This window comes from Halichoeres trimaculatus, unplaced genomic scaffold (assembly GCF_033239565.1).
Source record: "Halichoeres trimaculatus isolate MK-OKI-2021-1 unplaced genomic scaffold, fHalTri1.1 fHalTri1_scaffold_2, whole genome shotgun sequence".
NCBI lineage: Eukaryota > Metazoa > Chordata > Actinopteri > Labriformes > Labridae > Halichoeres > Halichoeres trimaculatus.
In genome coordinates this window covers 26801337-26820345 of record NW_027437180.1, presented here as the reverse complement: position 1 = coordinate 26820345, position 19009 = coordinate 26801337, and the positions used below count along the sequence as shown (strand labels likewise).

At 41.3% G+C, this 19009-nt stretch overlaps 1 protein-coding gene across 4 annotated transcripts in view; it reads left to right on the top strand.

Annotated features, from left to right (window-relative positions):
• cntln (centlein, centrosomal protein) overlaps positions 1-19009 on the top strand; it is an 86380-nt gene that overhangs the window by 27450 nt on the left and 39921 nt on the right. For 3 of the 4 annotated variants that reach the window (XM_074664014.1, XM_074664025.1, XM_074664003.1), the window contains exons 11-14: positions 735-854; positions 3671-3792; positions 8260-8376; positions 16967-17067. In XM_074664014.1, coding sequence (XP_074520115.1) covers positions 735-854; positions 3671-3792; positions 8260-8376; positions 16967-17067 — 460 coding nt within the window. The remainder of the gene's footprint in view (positions 1-734; positions 855-3670; positions 3793-8259; positions 8377-16966; positions 17068-19009) is intronic. The other variant, XM_074664031.1, reaches the window with a different exon arrangement.

Sequence of the window (19009 nt, the reverse complement as noted above, 5' to 3'; positions counted from 1 at the left end):
TATTCTACTAGCATATTGTTCCCACTGCTTTTCTACAGTGCGGCCCCAGCATTTCTCCACTTTTTTTATTTATTTCCAGAGAAGAGGCTGGCGAGCAAACTGCAACTCCCTCCTAATCGGCGGCTCTTCCAGTTGTCCTATCAAGTGTAACCTGGAGGCCCCTGGTAGAGCAATTAGAGCGGCCTCCCTGCCCACCTCTTGTAATGAAGCCCAGCACATTCTGGAATCTATAGCCCCTTTAGTCTCCCCTAATGGGACATCATTATTGTCAAAGAAACAATGTAAATGGAAATGAACATACTCATTAGCCAGTCGCAGGGAGAAACCTTTGCCGTTCTCAGCTTGCAACTCCTGCTTCCAAACGCACACATCTAACCACACACACACACACACACACACACACACACACACTCACACACACACACACACACACACACACACACACATACACACACACACACACTGAACCACCTCCCTTTAGCTTCTACAGACTGCTGCTCCAGCTTGCTTTATTCCTTTGGTAGCACGTTGGTGTGTGCATATGTGCGTACAGAAAAAAGACAATGTGCATGTTTTTCTCAAGGTGAGAGGAGAGGAATGGAGTGAACGCAGATAACTCCACCATTGGCATTCAGCCAGTGTTACTATTTTGTTAATTGTTGCATGAGTCTGCACCTCTGTGTAAGCATGTTCCTTGGTCTCACCCTAGTGCGTTCTTTGCTTACCTGTCCCAGGTTGCATCTGTGCAGCGATCCAGGTCTCTGTCCCCAGCCAGCAGTGCAGAGTTGGGCAGTAAGAGAAGAGGAAGGGCAGAACAGAGGATTCAAGACCTTGAAGAACTACTGCAATTAAAGGTAACAAACAAACACAGGCCAACAGAAAACCCACATTATTCCTCTATTTCCTCCCACATCAGGACTTGTAAATATCCAAATCCTCATTGTTGTTAAGCAGTTTGTCCTTTATTTCCTGTTGGCTACTTTGTTGTGTTTGCTTTTTCTGTCTTAAGCTTCTATATCAATGTTTCATGCCAGTGGCTGTTGACTGCCTCTGACTTTGAAACACTTTTATGTATTCTTTGCTGAATAGGGCACATTCAATGGCACAGTGGTGTCCAGCTGATAGCATGTGGGGCCATATAGGGTCTCTAATAGAGCAGCTTGTTGCTTTGGCCACTATCTCACACATATGATTGCTGCTATCAGCCGCTGGGTTGTTGGAGGATCTGCAGCACTGTAACAGTCACAGTCTGCAAAGGGTTCAATTGCACTTGTGCTGCCACTGCCTCCTCCATGACCTTCTCGTACAGTGTCTTTTACAAACACAGACACAAATACATGAGTGTGTGCACACTAATGGAGCATGGGTAGGCAGTGAAGCAGCAGGAGAGGAGCTTCGCTGGTGAAAGTGGATGCTACATGTCTTTTTTTCCTCTTAAACGAATCAGCTTTATTGGTCTTTAAACCTTAACATGCCCTCTGACATCTTCCTCGCTCTAGACTTCACTCTTTTTCTGTTTTTCAATTTCACTCCAAGCAAAATAAACATAAATTTCACCCTTCCCCTCTCTTTCTTTTAAAGTCGCAAACATTTCTTTCTCTCTTTCATTTAATGTCAGCATTGTGTATTTTTCCACTTCCATTGTCTTTTTTTTCTCCATGTCTGGACTTTCCACTAAAGCTGTCCTCCCAATTGCCTTTCTTTATCCTTCCCCTCTGTCAGGCTGACCAATGGGTGAGTGATTATGCAGAGGTCACTTCCCTTTGAGCACAATCCCAGGAACACATTATGCACCATTTTCTTGTCAGATCTGAAGTGTTTGAATTACATCACTGGCTGACACCTAGCTGGATGGTAATGCTCAACGTGGATGCAGATGACACGCATCACTGTCTTGGTTAATGGTGCCATTTACATGTCTGCAAGTTGAGGGGCCTTCAGCAAAGGTATGCACGTAAAAACAGTGATTAGCAACTCAAATCTGTGACCACATTAATGAGAGCGTGATTAACTGGTTATGTCCTTTGCTGTAATCTGGCAGTGCATCATGCCCCCCACCAGCTACAACAGAGACCTCACCTCCAGCATCATGTAGCAGGACTTCACCCTGTCTGGCCTGTACTTCTTTGGTTGATCCTCTTCAGTTCTTTCCAATAGAATGCCTTTCAAATTGGGCACGCCAGCTCGTACCATTGACATGTTGACCTTAGCAACTAACAGCAGCAGACAAACAAACAATTCTCATAATAATGGCCTGTTTTTTCTTCAGCGCACTTTCAAGTCAACGGTAGATGTGTAATTATTTTTCAGCTTGAGAACATCCACAGATGTGTATGTTGGCTGGGCAACGGTGTATTGATTGGTGGGCAAGGGTCTGTGGCCTGATGACCAGTGCTGTGCTGCCCAGGGGAAGCTCTATAAGGAGGCTGGGAGGCCATGATGTGGCTAATGCCCTGCCACTTGCCCCCCACTCCTCCCTTCTTTTAGTCAGCCTCAAGTCTTGTATGTCCTCCCCCAGCTTCTAGTTCCACCAGTTAACACTGCCCCTGACTGGCCTCTTTCATTAGAGCCTTGTTTTTGAGGGGTTGGGGGCAGCTTGAAGGGGCCGAGGATGTCTTGCAGATGTCCTCTGTGAATAATCCGCACAAGGGAAAATCCATACTTGTCATATTGGCGGTACGTGTGTGTGTGCCTGTGTGAGTGTGTGTGTGTGTGTGTGTGTGTGTGTGTGTGTGTGTGTGTGTGAACCCATGGTGTGTCCAGTGCATGTTTGTGTGCTCTCTCTGTTCTCTTTGTCCTTGTTAATAATAACAGGGCTGAGGGCTCGCATTTCCCTCTCTGCAGGGCAGCCGTGTCATATCAGCAGTAAACAAGCTCCTTCCCTTCAGAAACAACTCGACAACTCTCCCCAGCCCTGGCCACTCAAGCAGAAACCTGTCCTGCAGTCTTCTTTTCACTTTCCCTTTTGCTTTGCTTTTTTCTTCTCATCCTAATTTCTTTCCTCTCTTTCTTTCTCTCTATTTTGTTTTCATCAGCTGCCTTTCTCTCTTCCTTTGCTCTCCTTCCACCTCTGTTTGTCCTGCCTGTTGAAAGTGTTTTCTCCATTGCCCTGGCTGTTAAGGTCAGTGAGACAGGGAGGAGGGTTGCCCCTGACAAGAAAAATCTATATGTTGTCTTCTCTTACTCATTCTTTCAAGCTGAAGCCTATTCTTGTTTGTGTTTTAATAGCTGTCAACAACAGCATCAGTTACAAACCTACAACTGCAGTCCCCCCAAACACTCCCTGTGCTGGTCCTCAGCTGGTAACTCAAGTGTGTGAGATTTTTTCTTGTGTGTGTCAAAGTGTGGGTGTGTGTCTGCTTCAGTTCCTGTGGCCCTGCTGACTCGTCATGTAAATGTCGTCCTCTAATGATGTCTCAGTTGCTCAGCGAGAGTGGGAGCACTTGTCAGGGATGAAGGCAAGGAGAGAAAGAAGCCAAAACCTGTAGGTTCCTGTCAGGCAAAGGTGTTACAGCTGAGGACCAGTTTAAATATGTAGACAGTGAGGGGCTTTCTTAGGATTCCTTCCTGTCACACTGCTGCACTGTTGAACATGAAACTAACTGCCTTCCCTCAAAGCTTTGTTACAACTTATTGGGTAAAGAAATAACTTCAACCCTGTGCCCGACAGATGCAGGAGAATGAAGAGCTGAGGAGGGCACATGATAAACGACGTGAACGCCTTTGTCTGATTCAGACCAACTACAAGACAGTCCGAGACCAACTGAAAGAGATGGAAAAATCAAATGGCCTGTGAGTACTGAGTTTCATGTTTGAAAAAAAAAAAAAAGTAGTCACACAACAAAACTGGGGGGTGTTTAAGATTGAAGAATCCTTAGGTTTGGACTTTCTCAGAGTGACGTTCATGTACAGATGGAGTAGAAGAAAGAAGATTAATCCTCTCTCATATTTGTTGCATGATACTTAATTTTTCAATTGTTCAGACGAAAATGTAAAACATGCTGACCCTAGCACAGGGGTCTGCAACCTTTACTTTCACAGGAGCCATTTTACGTCAGCTCACCTGGATTAAAGTCATTCAGGAGCCGCAAATTCTCCTTTATCTTCACAATAAAGACTATAAAGTGTGTAAAATTCAATGCATACAAATACCTAGTGGATAGTTATCTGCACAAGAAGTTTTTTGAATCTATGAAATTGTACATGTGATGTCTTTGTTTTTTATTTTCAAAATGTTAGCAAAAAAATGTTTTAAATTTTTTTTTACAAATTTGCAAAAATAAAAAAAACTGAAATGTAAAAAAAATTGCAAAAATTTGCAAAAATTAAAAACAATTTAAAAAAAATGGAAAAAAAATAAAAAATAAAATCTTAAAACACTTGAACATTTCTGAAAATTCAACAATTATGCAAAAGTTTGAAAAAAAACTTGAGATTTCAAAAATTTGCAAATATCTTTGAAAAAGTTGAACCTTAAAAAAATTTGCAAAAATTTCATGTTTTTCATAGTTTTTTGATTAGTGTTAATGCCTTAAATCATCAATACCCTCTGTATAAAAAATGAAATTCCTTTATTTCAATAATATTTTTTAAAGCTACAAGGAGCCACTGCAAAGGAGTCAAAGAGCCGCATGAGCCCCCAGAGCTGCAGGTTGAAGACCCATGCTCTAGCACCTTAAATATCTTAAGATCTGTTTCTATCTGACATCACTTAAAACTTTGAGAACTTGTAACATAAACTGTGGATCTTGGAGACTCGTAATCTTATCCATTAAATTAAAAATAAATAAAAGTCTATTTGATTATGACATTTATATAAGTACCACATCCTCAGTTAAGTTGCAGCATTGAACTTGAATATCGTCCAATTTCACTAAGCAGCAGTCAGTAAGAGAGACCCTGAACTCAACCTGCCTCATGTTAAAAGCCCCTGTGAAATGCTACAAGCCTCTGATACCTCTCACAAATAGTCTTAGGGACTCATTGCGCTCCACATGTTGTCTGACAAGACCTGAGTGCTGGATTTGGGAGAGCTGGTGAAATTCCTTCCTTTGCCTCTGAAAAGCTCAGAGGTTTTAAGCCCAGTCAATTTGGGCCGTTTTGTGCCAAGTGTGTGCGCTTCTGCTGCTCCTCTCCCTCAGCATTCATTAGGATGTGAGAGCCAGAGGCTGGAGGTGTCTGGTCCTGGGGGGTGCAAGGTGTTTGAGAGGGCCTGTAGAGAGAGGTGGGGAGAAGAGGAGAGGAGGAGGAGTGGGAGGTTGAGGAGGAAGGAGCCATTTCCTACTTCGACCTGTTATCTTCACCAAAAACCACAGGATTTTTACACAAAGCAGAAAATGTGCTGGAAAATGTCATTTATACTGAGGTCTTGTTCTCTCTATTGTCTCCACCAGCCTTTGCCACTTTTTCTGCCTGTTTCTTCTCCTCCAACAGCATCATTGAGTTCATTTTAAAGTGTTACTAAAGGTGCATATGTTTGGTGGCCGCACGGGAGCAAAGTGTTGACCCTGTCAGCTGTTTTCTCTCTGGGTTAATTAAAGAAAACAGCAGTGCAATGTGAGCCCGTGTGAAAGTGAAGTGAGTGAGAGAGCATGTTCAGCGCTAGGCTTGACTCGGCTCATGTCAGCTCAGCGTGGCTCAACAGCATGTGTCTGAGACAGTGGCAACAAAGAAGGAGAGAAGGAGGGAAAGAAGCTCTCAGAGTCAACGCCAAGCTCCTCAAGTACATTTTAGCAGGTTATCAAAAGAAGGTTCCATCTGTTGAATTTATCCAGGACTGTTGTTAAGTGCTAATAAGATCCAGTCCATTCTAACATCACAGGGGTACCCGTGTCAGAGTATCTGAATTTCATGACTGATTTGACACCAAATTGATGCAATAGGCATCTTTGCCCTTTTCAGCCAGCGCCCTCCATGGCACCAGCCAGTCACTCAATGTTATGATCCTGGCATTCATTTGGCATTAAACCCCATCCTTAAATAGCTGTTAACCCCACTGGGGTAATGCCAGTCTGAATGAGAGACAATAGAAAACGACTTAAATACTCCCGTTAGTGCTGGGGAATCAAGGCCCTAACAAGTCAGTGGGGATAGGCGCTGGGTCTCATTGCATTTGGAGCTTATTAGGGATTTCCCCTTAGCTTCCATGCTGTGTTGTTTGCCTTTTTAGAAAGATGCAGGGGGTGGAGGTGGGGGCTTGCTTTTTGTGTTTCTATCTTTTTTGTTGGACCAGAAGATGACTCTGTGTTGTGTCTCCCTGCTCATCTGACTCACATACACCTGTATTGAAAAATACTTTCATACCTACTAACAGGTGTCGTACAATATGCTCCAAACAATGTGCATCAGTGCAGGACCATGACTCTATTTCTAAACCTTTCAGAATTATGTTTCCCATGTGTTGTTAGGAACAACTGAACAGTAAGGACAATTGGTTGCTGTATGGCCAGCTGCTAAGTGACGTCACACATGTGCCATCACCTGAATAGAACTACCAGCCAATCACAGAGCAGACATAAGGCTCCTCCGCTCATCAGCTCATCAGCATGCTGGCCATGTGCAGTTATCCAGTCCCGGTGAAACCACCCTGCCATTCACCATTACCACAATATTTTCCCAAAATGGCATGAAGGAGAGGGGGAAAAGCCAACTTCTTATTTATATTAGAGGAGGGAAAAAGTTTTTTAATCAGACTGGGGATGATGGGGGTGAGCAAATAAAATTAAAGGTTATTAAAGCATCTGTACTCTGATCAAAGTTGCGCCCATAAACAGATTCCCCCTGAATCAGAGCAATTAGCCGCAGCGGCGTGGAAAAGTTCTCTCTATTTCCTCCTGCTTAATAATGGAAACTAGGATACCATTGGGGAGGAAGCACTGAGGCCTGAAGAAGATAGCTCTCTCATGGCTCCAATGTTCAACAGCTTTTAGGTCCACTGTAAACAAATTAAAATGTATAAAGCTTTGCCGTGACTTAATAAAGCTTCATACACCTTTCATAAGGAATGCAGTTGATACATTGCATTCCTAAAAATCACACAGAGAGAATTAGAACAGAGCTGTGGGTAAAATATCATGTTATATTACTGCTCCAGGCAGTGTTAAGATAGTTTATGCTAAATTCACTGTGTGCGTGCAGTAGAATGAGCAAAAGTGTATCAATCTCTGTGACTATGCAGTGAGATTATCTGTTAAGTAGCTTTGCACTCTGGGAAACTAACCCGAGCTATCATAAAGCACTTATATACACACTCTCACACACACATACACTACTAAGAAGTTCAAGGGCTCCAAATTGCACACAGGGGCATTAGCAGTATTAAATGAAAACATTTGCTGTTCCTCAGTAGCCTCCAACTCCCAAGCACCAAGGTTTAACTAGTATTAGCGTAGCATTGCTGTGTCTACATAGCCAATAATGACCACGGGAAAAAGAGACCTCTGCAGTAGCAGTGGCCCTCACAATCCATTTCCTCACTTCTGCCTCAGTTATTGGGCAGGAATGAGAAACTGTGCTATTTGTGTGTTTATGTAACAAGTCTTTTCTCATATGCTACATTTATGACCCCAGTAAAGCCATTTTAGTTTAAGAATGAAAGACTAATTGGAATTGAATGTGTAGGGTTACGACTGATTGATGAGGTGTGTTTGTGTGCGTGTGTGTGCATGTGTGTGTGCAGGATTTCAGTTGGGTGAGTTAAATGGGAAGTTCAATAGAGGGGCTGCTACTGAGCACAAAGTGTCATTAAGTATTCATAAGTGAGGTGTAGTCATTTGAATGACCTCGCTCGCGAGTGTGTTTTTGCCATTATTTACATTTGCATGGCACAGAGGGAATAGTGCGGCGCCCTGCCACACGGGCAGCGCCCTGGGCTTCAACAAACATGCATACGTGTGTACATGATTTGCCACTGAAATGTCAAAGTCAAGGCTGCTCATTTGAATACTGCTAAAGATGGCTGAATAACAAAAACAGAGTGAGACTAAGGGGCCTTGTTACCCCTTGTGTATTAGCCAGAGGCGGCACGGTAATGTACAGCAGCTACAATTTTCCCCTGTTTGCATCTTTGTTTTTTGTGTGTGTGTGTTTCATAAATGATCTGTTTATTTTTTATGTATGCCATTGCTTGTCTCTATATCTCTGCCTTTGTCTCATATGTTGTGTGTGTGTGTGTGTGTGTGTGTGTGTGTGTGTGTGTGTGTGTGTGTGTGTGTGTGTGTGTGTGTGTGTGTGTGTGTGTGTGTGTGTGTGTGTGTTTAGGCCAGGTGGAAGGATGCAGCGTGCAGAGCCACGGCAGTTAAGACAAGAGAACAGTGATGCGGTGTGGAATGAACTAGCCTACATGAAAAACCTCACCAGGAAACTCTCCATTGAAAAGTATGTTGCCTGCAGTAAAAAGTTGTCTGAGCGAAAAGAACTCCTAATCCTGAGTGTGCATGCACACATTTATTTAAAGCCATCCCCCCCCTCACACTTGTGCCTTTACACACTTCAACGGTCCCTTCTTTTTTTGTTGGGCGTTAAAAATGCCTGTTAGAGCTCCACAGTATCCACCTTATCTCTCACAAAGGCCAAAGCAGGACCATTGGACTCTGTGCTCATTTGTTAAATTGGCTGGCTGAAAATTTACACCTAAAAGTGCAGAAAGCAAAATCACATTATCATAATCGCTGGTGTCTTCTTTGTGATGAAGTATCAATAATAACTGTTTTCATGCTGTTAGTATTCTTGTCTTACTGAGTTTATGTATGATACTTTAACTACTTGAAGTCTACAGGTGTGATCTAGTTTCTTTAATTTTCCTGTGAGAGGTATTTTTTAAGTTAAACTATTCCTTCAATATTTTTACAGCTCTCTTTCTATCTGTCTTTCTTTTTTGACTTGTCTTAGTCTTTGAGGCTGTCCCTGGCTGTGGAATAGCCATTGTCTTGTTTGATCAAAAGAAGCGCCTGTAACCGTAACACTACCACTGCCCTAAAATGATGCTACACAAAGCTAGGCCTAAAGCCACAGACTTCCTCTCCTCTATCTTCCCTAGACTTCACCTCTCCTCACCTTTTCCCTTCTCTATCCTCTGCCTCTGTACCCTTCTCTTCTCCTCATCCAACTTCCCAGTTGCCTCCCTCTGGCCCTCTGTGATGCTGCAGCAGGCTGAGGCCAGAATTCTGGTACTTGCCCCCTTCCCACCCCCCTCTACTGCTTTCCCCTCTGCTCACCCCTCTGCCCTGTCCTCCTAATCCCAGCTGAGCTCATTATGATATAGCCTGGCTGCCTCTCTCCAAGCCTGAGCTGTCCGAGCTAATTACAGGCTAGCAGCCCTGGTGCCGCCGATGCTGCCTGTTAAGGGATGTCCGTCCGCCCGCCTGCCTGCCCGGCCACGACTACAGCTGCGCAAAGTGGAGCCCTGGACAGTCTGGGAGGGGGAGGGGGGCTAGAGCAAACACGTAGGATCCTTGGTACTGACCTGTGAAGGAACCACGAGGGATGGAGAGCGGCTGGCCTCTTTCCTAGCTGTGTAGCTTGCGTGTCCTCTAGGGTTAGTCTTGATCCCCTTCATGTGCCCCTGACCAGCTCCACCTCATCTCCTCCATCCCCCCTCAGGGCCCCCTCTTACTCAGGTGGCTGGTGTAAAATAAACTTGGCTAGGGTCTTTAAACTTGTGCTTTAGAAAAACACTCCATTCCAGGACACACATGAGAACACGTGCACAGCTCAGAGTGTTAAACTAAGCAAAAGCATGCTGCTCATCTCTATCTCCCTCCCTCTCTTTCCATACCTGTTGTGAGTGGAAGCGAGAGTGAACAGGTTGGGTGTTTGGGACTATGGCTGAAGTCAGATTAACAAAACAGCTTCACTTCCCTGCATTGCAAATTTCCATTGAGCTGTAACAGAGAAGGCAAGTGTGTGCATCATAATGCAACAAGAGTTTGTGGAAGCAGAACTGCCAGGAGACTCTTTGGATGAGCAGTTGTAGCTTGTTGTTCCGTTGACCGTATTATAATGATCACGCTTGTGAAGGTTATGCTAGATAAGTGTTAGCAATGATCCACTAATGGCTCATTAACTCCTGGCAGCCGAAGAATTTAGGGCCAAATAAAGGCCCCTTATCAAGCTTTAAAGGCCTAGTGGCATGCTTTAGATGAGAGCCTCTGTTCAAACTGTCCATTTGTCTCTCATTCAATCTTCCTCATTGTCATGATATTGTGCACAGATGCTCCCTATCACCACCTCCAAAAACAGCTCTTGTAAAACACTGTCTTGAGACCCAAAGGACTATTTCCCAGAATGAATATTGCAGAGATAACTCCTGCACAGTGGGTCCCTGCAGTGTTAAGAGAAGGGTATGAGGGCCCCCCTTTAATCACTGAGCTTCAACAAGAGGATGAGCAAAAAGGTGAAACAGATTTGTTTGTCCACTCTTTCAGTTGATTAATTAAGGATGCAGTTGGCAACAAATTGCTTTTTCCCCTCATAACTTTCTCCTATAATATCACTAAACCTTCAGCAGGATCTGTTGAGAAAATATTATCTTGTGTCACATATTTGAAGTACTGTATTTTGTTCAGGGTGCATGATTAAGCATTGATGGGATATGCTTATCATTTTGTTCAGGCACAAAAAGTGCACACAAAAACAAATTAAGGTGTACACCCAGATATTAAACATTTTTAAACCTTTAAAACCACAAGTAAAAAGGCTGTTACCATGTTGTTTCCAGCCTCCTCTCTGTGAGAAAAGGCTCTCTGTCACAACATATAGGGGCCTTTCTCCCACAATTTGCAAGGTTGGTTAGCCAGCATAGCCAGGTTGGTTACTGGTGCTGGGTCATAAGGCGTCACTCAGTAATTATTACTAATCATCCCAAAGACTTATCAGTCAGTGGAGTTCATGTGGCTGTGGATACAGTTTCTCTGCCATGAAAAAAAAGTTTGCTATCTGTTTGTTGCCTGCCCCTTCCCAAACCCAAACTCACCTGTTAAATGACAAGAATGAAGAGCAGAGTTTATCACTGTGCAAAATGTAAGGCTTGTGGCCTACTGACTGACTGTGGCAACTTGTGAAGTAAAAATATTAACTTTTTCAGAAGTAATGTGAAGATCTAATGACATTGCTGTCATGCATGTAAAAAAACACCCTTTTGGTGCTAGTTTGATGAAAAAGCAAAAAAACTGCATTTCCTTGCAGCAAATGCATTGGAAAGGAGTGAAACAAAGCTGAAAATGGTAAATAAAAGGAAAATTTGAACAAAGTATGCACTGAGAACTTGGAGTTAAATGTACAGTCAGTGGGAAATGATTAGATACCTTATGAAAGTAATAATATTATAAGGGCCAAGATTTTCAGAAATTTTAAACAGTTAAATGTCAAAAATGCAAAGGAAAAAAGGAAAGGAAAAAAAGGGGAAAAATACCATGAGCTGTGTAAAGAAGTGTAAATAGTGGCGCAAGCAGAGTAATTTAAAGGAAAAGTTATTGTTGACAAAGTAATGAAGTCGTGATGGGAGTTTCTGTATATGAGGGCATGGAAAATTTCTTGTGAATTACAGAGCTAGTTAGTATAAACAGCTTTGTGAGATGAAAGGTTTCAATGTCAACCTACTTGTTAGGCAGTGGAGAGCTGCACCTGTTGAACTTTTGTCTGAGACAGAGGATAAACAAGCAAAAGGTAGGGTCTGAATCTCCTGTAGTTGTGGCAAAACTGTCAAGGCTGGCAGAAAAATGGTTACATTGTGTGAATTTGAAGACTCATGAAAACAGCGATGTGTTTCACATGTCTGTAGAGCCAGAAAAGAGCACAGGACTGCGAGCTAAAAATGTAGTTACAAATAGGGCTGAGGTGAAGATATATGTCAAAAATAATATTGCAGCAGGTTACAGGAAAATGAAATTTTGTCTTACACTTGGGGATTTTTTGACTAAACAGTACATCGTTTTGCTAAGATACTCAATTTATAGGAGAAGGAAAAGCCAGGGAATGTTTTGATGTGTTTTTATGTTTCTAGAGTGAAGACTGTGGAAGTTATGACAGTTTGTACGGTAAAGTTCTGTCGTCTTAGTAGCCTCCTTGACGCTGGCTGCTAATATCACACACTGAAAGAGCAGCAAGTTTTTAAAAAAGTTTGTGTTGCTTTAAAATTAAAATCTCAAAAACTATAAAAGAACTCTAAAAGTTACATCTATCATGAATAGCCAAAAGATTTGTGAACATTTTAAAGCAAAAATGAAGTCTATAAGTGTAAGTATACTGAAGTTTTATTATCTCAAAGTTTAGGGAGATTTGGGTGGGAAAGCTGAAGTTTTCCATACATTTTAAAGTAGGATGTTTTGTCAGAAAAAGCTGAATAAATTAAAAAACTTTAAAGGTTAGAGATAAGAAAAGTCATAGCAACCATCTTCTGAATGAGCTGAATAGTTTAAATTTTGAACAGTGAAAATCAGAAAAAATTTGAAGAAATTTAGAATATCAAGAAAAAGGTAATCATATTAGAAGAATAATATGTTGAAAAGCTGAAACAGCATTTCAATATAATGATCAGCTTTAAAGAGAAGTTGACCCTTGTTGATCAGTAAACATTCCATTTTGCACTCATTTGATTATGCACTCATTTGATTATGCGCTGACACAGTGGCCCATTGTCATTGTCAGTGATGGCTTAAAGACCATAAAAATAATGATCTTTTTGACAACAAGCCTGATTTTTGCCATTGAATTCCATTTGCTTGTGGCATATGGCAGGCAAGCAACTACAGACAAGTTTGCAGTGGGGTAATTCTATCTGCCTCATTATGCATGTGTCTGCAGCACTCCATGTCCGTGCTTGTTAATTGTTGTTAAAGGTCTGTTGGTAAAAAGAGGCAGGGATTATTTAGGCCCCATAAACAGAATAAACATATGCAGTACACTCAGACCGAAGATGCTATACTCAGACGACTTCAAAGCATAAATTAGCCAGCGATTACTGGGGAAAAAGCCTTTGAGATCATTTGCACTACCGCAATAGTGAAAGCTCCTCTACAGAGAGTGACCATTATGGACATGAACCTCCCCAGTAAGCGACGTTGACTCTAATTAAGTTTAATAAAGTTTACCCCAATGTTCCTCATACTCCTCTATTTCTCTTCGTTTCATCTTGATTTGCTAAAAGGTATTAGAAGTAATGAGAGTCTTTTGCCCCCCGGACCAGGGCTTAGTTGGAGGAGGGACACATTTGCTCACTCACACACACACACAAACATAATGTTTTATGCATGTTTTTAAATCAGACAACCAGAGCTTTTCCTTCATTAATTATTTGGAAAATTAATTATTGTTAAAAAAAAGATCTTGGTATGCACTTGGTTAGTAATTATGATGCAAGCTTCACTGCGCCATCAGGTCTTAGCAGGAGAAGCCTCATAAATGAGCGTCAAGAACAAAGTTATTTCACAGACCCAGCTCTTAAATTAATGTTTTTTATATACAGTAGAGAAGGAGACTTCACGTATATCATCTCTCACGTTTGATTAAAAAACAATATGTTTGTTTGAGTTCATTTTAGGAGACCTGGCAGCATCAACAAGCCTTTCGATGGGGAATATTGTGGACATCCTTGGTTGTTTCCACTTGTGATTTTAATATAAATTCCCATTCACCTCTCATATCTGTGGCCTGTGGCTGGAGAAACCTGAATCTCACTGTTGCTGCTGTTGCTTTATCGCCTGCAGCTAAAATACAGCACTGAGCCATGTAAACTCTACCAGTCACCATTTCTGCTGACAGCAGTGGCTTATCCACCCAAACTCCCACTATGAATGAACAGCCCTCGAGCCTGAGTTTAACCATGAGGGAGTCCCTCCCCATACCCCTAAAAACAAGATTCTCTCCCCAGTGATAAAAATGCCAGAGGTGTTTTTGCTTCCTCACCCTATTCCCTACTCTTCCCGTGTATTTTTGTGTGCTGGGGAAGAAACCAAGAGGAAGCTGGCTTGTGAAAGTACAATGGCTGCAGATGATGTTGTGTTGTACACCCTTGTGGATGGAGTCTGGCAGCTTATGCTCTAAGCTGTGTTAGGTGAAACACAGGTAGAGAAGAGATCAAATGACATGGAGTGGATTGCTTAGGGCTGAAGTTGTAGCGCTGCACGAGAGAGAAAATGTTTTCAAAAATGGGGCCAAAAGAGCGACGTGAGACACAGACTTCCACTGCAGACCACATCATTACCAACCATAACACCTGTCTGTTGCCTTTAGTTTGCTTTCTGCCAAGAAACTTGTTTTTTCTTTTATACCTTCTGAGTGTTATTCTGCCTCAGGTGAGGCGGCAAGTTGAGAGGGACTTGAAAATTGTCCAGCTAGCTTCATTTGATTTATCATTCAGATTTTTTTTTTTCATTCTAAATAACTCTAAATATTCTATGGGAGGTAGGACTGCAGAAAACCCTTCCCCACTGAGGTGGCTTAGATATAAGGGGGGAAATGTCTTCATTTCAAATAAATTGCTGGTCATTGGAGGTAGTCATGAGCAGAGAAGAGGGCTTGTTTCAGGTGAAGGTAATGTGATGCAGATCTGAAACATTACTCCTAGAGGTTAGGATTAAGCTCAATGCCAATACAGCCTTATGGTGTTGCCAATACACCCTTTTAAAGTTTCAGAGATACTATTTTCCTATTATCAAACCCCAAACAGACCCAAATATTAAGCATCTCATAATTGTATGGTGTATATTCACAAAGAAACAACAGAAGTGTGAGGGGCGAGACTTTAGAGGGAGGCTGGAGCAGAATTTACTTTTTTATTTGTTGTCAAAGTCAGACAAAAGGCAAGACAGACTGGAGAAAAGGATTTTTCTTAGATGGTTTGTTGACTTCTCTGTTTAGTGAATTAAGTAACACAGAAAGATAATAGTGCTTCATTGACAAGTCACCTACACATCTAACAAAACTGTTTCTGTTCTTTTTCATGAATCAATGCATTTCATGCCCAGCACTGCAGTTTGTGTTTATTGGGAGTTGAATGTGACAAGAATAAATGCTTAAGGGTCTAATACCTCCCACAAAAAAGTTTTGGCTCCAGAACAATGATACTCAACGTCTAATTAACTAAAGCAAATGTAAAACAATAGATTATTAGTTATATACATTTTATTTTTCCCGAGAGGAAATTAATCTATGGCAGTGTAGAAAAAGAAACTTACAACTGAGTGCAACTTAATGTAAAAAAAAAAAAAAAAAAAAAAAAAAAAGATAGTGACAGCAGATCTGTTAATCACAGTGACAGATAGGTGCTCTGAAGAATTTGCAAGAATAATATAACCAAAAATTCAATTCACAATTTTATCTTTTAAAAGCAAGAAACAAATGGGCTTTAGAACAGTTTAGGTCTTTCCAGGTACATTGGGAACAGCCCAAGTAGCTGCCCATGATATAAGTTGCAACATTAAACTGTACTTGTGTTTTTGTGTTTTTGCATCAGTTTTTATAATGTACTGCTGACAAAGATTGTTGTAGAAGCAGTTAGAAAAGAAAAAAGTAATAATGTCAGCACTCTCTCCTAAGCGCACATACAAGCAGGTGAGCATTTGACCCCATGTGTTGAAAAATAATGTCACGTCTTAGCTACATTACCGCTTCCGAGTGGACATTCTGAATGATATTTATTTTAAATTTAGTTATCCTTACAATTGAATAAGAAAAAAACAAAACAAATTTAACATCCTATGTATGAACTTAACACAGGGTACTTGTGTAGAGTCTTCCTCCAGAATATTATGATGTGAAACCTGAGACTCCAATCCATTGAACTCTATCTGCAATATAATCCCCTATCCATCCAAGAAAGTATGCTTACCCTTCAACAAAATTGAGTGTTTTGCATATGATCTTTGGTTTAGCATCAATACAATCAGCATTTGAAAAAGCATAAAAGAGAAATATGAGATGGAACAGGCGTCCTCCTCCTACTACATATTTTAGCTCATTTGTCCCATTAACAGCCTGGACACATACGGCAATGTCGGTGCCTCATTGACGCGAGTTCATTTATGGAGGGAAATCTATAGAGGAGGGACACCTATCCATCTGCTTCCTCATCCCCCTCAGGGAGAGTCATTTGTGTACTTATTTAAGCTGTGGTCAGCCATTAGACCAGGCCTCCATTGGACTGTGTGGGTTAAAAAGCTAATTACTTTCCTTCTCAGTGCTGCAGGGGTGACTTGTCCTGAGTCATTTTCTTGGCAAATCTATGGGAAAAAATCTCTATGTTGGTCTAGAAGCTACATTAAATTAGTTAAAGCATTCATCTTGTCTACACTTAATTGCCATTTTGCTTATCAAAGCCCACCATAGCCATGAATGCTATTAGTCCTCAAACTATATTCAGCAGCACACACTGCACTTACTGTAAAAGTGAGTCAGAAAGAAGACCTACTATTGTAATGAGGTTAACTGAGGGAAGAATGCCACTACAGTAGCAGGAGCTTGTTTCTAGTGTTTCTTTCTGACTCTGTGGAGCAGAGGGGAGGGAAATTAGGTGTGTGTTTCAGGTGTGGTTGTCTCAGTGGGCTTGTGTGTATCCTCTGTAGACTTCAGTTGGGGTCCTAATAATAACTTGAAAGTGCAAAGTCTCGCGCATGGCTCCACATAATTAGCCTTTAGCAGGAATCAAGCTAATTGCAGAGAGGTAATTGTGCACCCTTTCCAGTCTGTTTGTCTGTTACACACACACATACACAAGGAGGCACACTGTACTCTCCCACCTTGCTGTTTCATGTTGCTTGTCACTTTGATTTCCAGATGAATTAAAAAGCATTTTAATTAGTTGACTTACCCACATAGTCGTCTTTTCTGCTGGGAAGAAAAAGCCAGTACATAAGATTAAAGTTGAATTTTGTTGAAAAGTTTCTATGATCGTTGAGCCTAAAATGGAATCTGGAAGGATTACTGGAAAAGATACAAGAAGACATCAACTAACAATGTGTGTGTCTTCCAGAGCTGGCCTGGAGGAAGAGCTGGACATGCTGAAGGTCCAGGCTGCTATGGACCGAGCCACTGTGAAGGAGCTCCACCTGTGTCTTGCACAGGAACACCAAGGTTAGTAAAGAGACTGGAGACTCAAAAAATTACTTAGACAAAGCGAAACACCCTTTTCTGTCATTTTCTCTTTATTTGATCAGTGAAAAAAAACTTCATAAATGTACCTCTACACGGTTGTTGGTATAAAGATTTTGTTTTAGTGTTTTACAAATGTGTTGGTGAATGCATGCAAACACAAAGAAAACAAAAAACATTGGAAGTATCACCAGGTGGGAGAGTATACATGTTCAACATGATAGCACATTTAAATGATCCTCTTACCTCTGGTCTGTGTATATTGAGTGCGCCGAATTGATAAGACAACTCAATTAAGACTTGATCAGCATCTCCCCAATTGATTAGGAGATCAAGTAGTGTTCATCCTGTCTGCATTTATCATTCCTTAGGTTAAAAAGCACATCCCTTTGAATCTAATCAGCAGTCTTTTATTAGGTATGGACTACCACAGCCCCTGGCCTTAATTAACAAGTTCAATAACAAATCTGTCCTACATCACTTTAATTTTCTTCTCAACCAGTGATGGGGTCTGTTGGAGATTCTGGTATGTGATCTAAAGAATGGCACTAATTAAACTGGTGGATCCTGTGCCATTGACAGTCTCCTCACGAACACTAAGGCATTATCTACTTTGGTTTTTTATTTGTTGAAAATAATTATCACAAATATTTCCCCAGAGCCTGAATGTTCATTTGTATTTTGCATTTTTTTGTTTATCAGAAAAAAATATCTGATGATGATATGATAATCAACTTGTTTTCAGCAACCAATGTCTGTTTTAAAGGGCATATGTGCTAGATCAGAAAAGGGGAAAAATTTCAAGCGTGAAAATTTCTGAAGGGATTTTATTCAATTTCTTAAAGTTGTGTTTTTTCAAAAATATTTTCAAAGAAAGGGTAATGATTGTAAACCAAAATGTCAGCTTCAAGAGGCCTTCCTTTTTTGCTCTAATCCAGTTGTAAATTGTCAGAAATTAAAAAAAAAAGAAAAAGAAAAAATGAACATTAGATTAGCATATAACAAATAACTGCCAGCTAGCACTGCCACTGTAGATAAATTACATTTGTTTAAAATGTTTTAGTGGTTTATGTGTTTAAATCATGATTAAATCAAACATGTTGAGAGTTTGGTCGAATGAATTCCAAATACTACTTAAAAGAAAGTTTATAAAACCAAGAGGAAATAGTAAACGGCCAAAAGGTTTTGCTTCTGGAGAACTTCTGTGACCCAATCAAAGAGAGTGAGGGTAGGAGCGCTCACGTCAGGATCACACTAACTAAAAGCAGCAGATGAAAGGAGCAGGGCCTTTGTGATGCAGCCCATAAGGAGGCATGGGAGGGACGTTAATATATGCCGCAGTGCCAGGACCTCCTCCAATAGTGGGTGACTAGGGAGCCACCACGTCTTCTTATCAAGGTAGTGCTGAGGTGCCAACTCCCAAGCCGCTGGGGCTAGAGCCAGATAATTGTCTCCCAACCTGGTTATGTATCCAGCGAACCCGGCAGCCCTCCTGTCCTATTTGGTGCTCTGTCTGATTGAATGTGACATGCTGGAAAGACAAAAGAGCAGGCTAATTCAAAGTAACAAACTTCCCTGGGCAAAGCGTCAAATGCAAAGCAAGGGAGCTACGGCTCCACACAACATAACCTCCTCTCTCCCTCTGTGGCCTTCCTCCTTTTTTTACAACAGGGCCTGTAAAACCATCTGACCTGTAAAGTCAAGGTCCTAAATATTTAATGTTTCCAGTCTGGTACAAAATATTTTGGTTGTCCTGTCATGGATGTGTAGCTGGTGAGAGTTCAGTTCAGAAAGTTTGATATTGTTTTGATTGCCCTTGGCATGCACTTTAACAGAGAGATATTTTTACCTCTGCAGGTGTCAAATGGTGACACTCAGTCATTTTGGATTGTGCATTCCCATTTGAATATGTGTGCATTAAATC